Source organism: Egretta garzetta, unplaced genomic scaffold, assembly GCF_000687185.1.
Source record: "Egretta garzetta isolate BGI_Z169 unplaced genomic scaffold, ASM68718v1 scaffold1141, whole genome shotgun sequence".
NCBI classification, from domain to species: domain Eukaryota; kingdom Metazoa; phylum Chordata; class Aves; order Pelecaniformes; family Ardeidae; genus Egretta; species Egretta garzetta.
In genome coordinates, this window is record NW_009258505.1 from 28,698 (window position 1) to 29,002 (window position 305).

Here is a 305-nt window from a genome sequence, read left to right on the forward strand (position 1 = left end):
GAATGAATCTCATGGCCTGTGCCATGTTCACAGGCATGCTGGGACCACAGGGCTGCCCATCGGGACGTTGGTGTGACCTCTGCTCCCTTCTTCTCTTTTCAGGCTATGAAGAGACCCTGATGCGCCTCGCTGCCATCCTGGCCAAGCATTTTGCTGACTCGAGGATTGTGGGCACGGGTAAAGCTGCACTTCTCTGCTCTGGGGTGATGATGTTTCAGGTTTGGCTGGGCCCACTGCTGGTGGCTCACCAGACTTCTGTTGGGATCTACCTGCTGAATCTGCTGAGTGCTTTATGCCTTCCTGTA

General features: G+C 55.1%; 1 protein-coding gene across 1 annotated transcript in view; it reads left to right on the plus strand.

Moving 5' to 3' along the window:
- RNF123 (ring finger protein 123) overlaps positions 1-305 on the plus strand; it is a 47,844-nt gene that overhangs the window by 26,757 nt on the left and 20,782 nt on the right. The window contains exon 27 of the mRNA XM_035901571.1: positions 103-177. Within this exon, the coding sequence (XP_035757464.1) occupies positions 103-177 (75 nt within the window). The remainder of the gene's footprint in view (positions 1-102; positions 178-305) is intronic.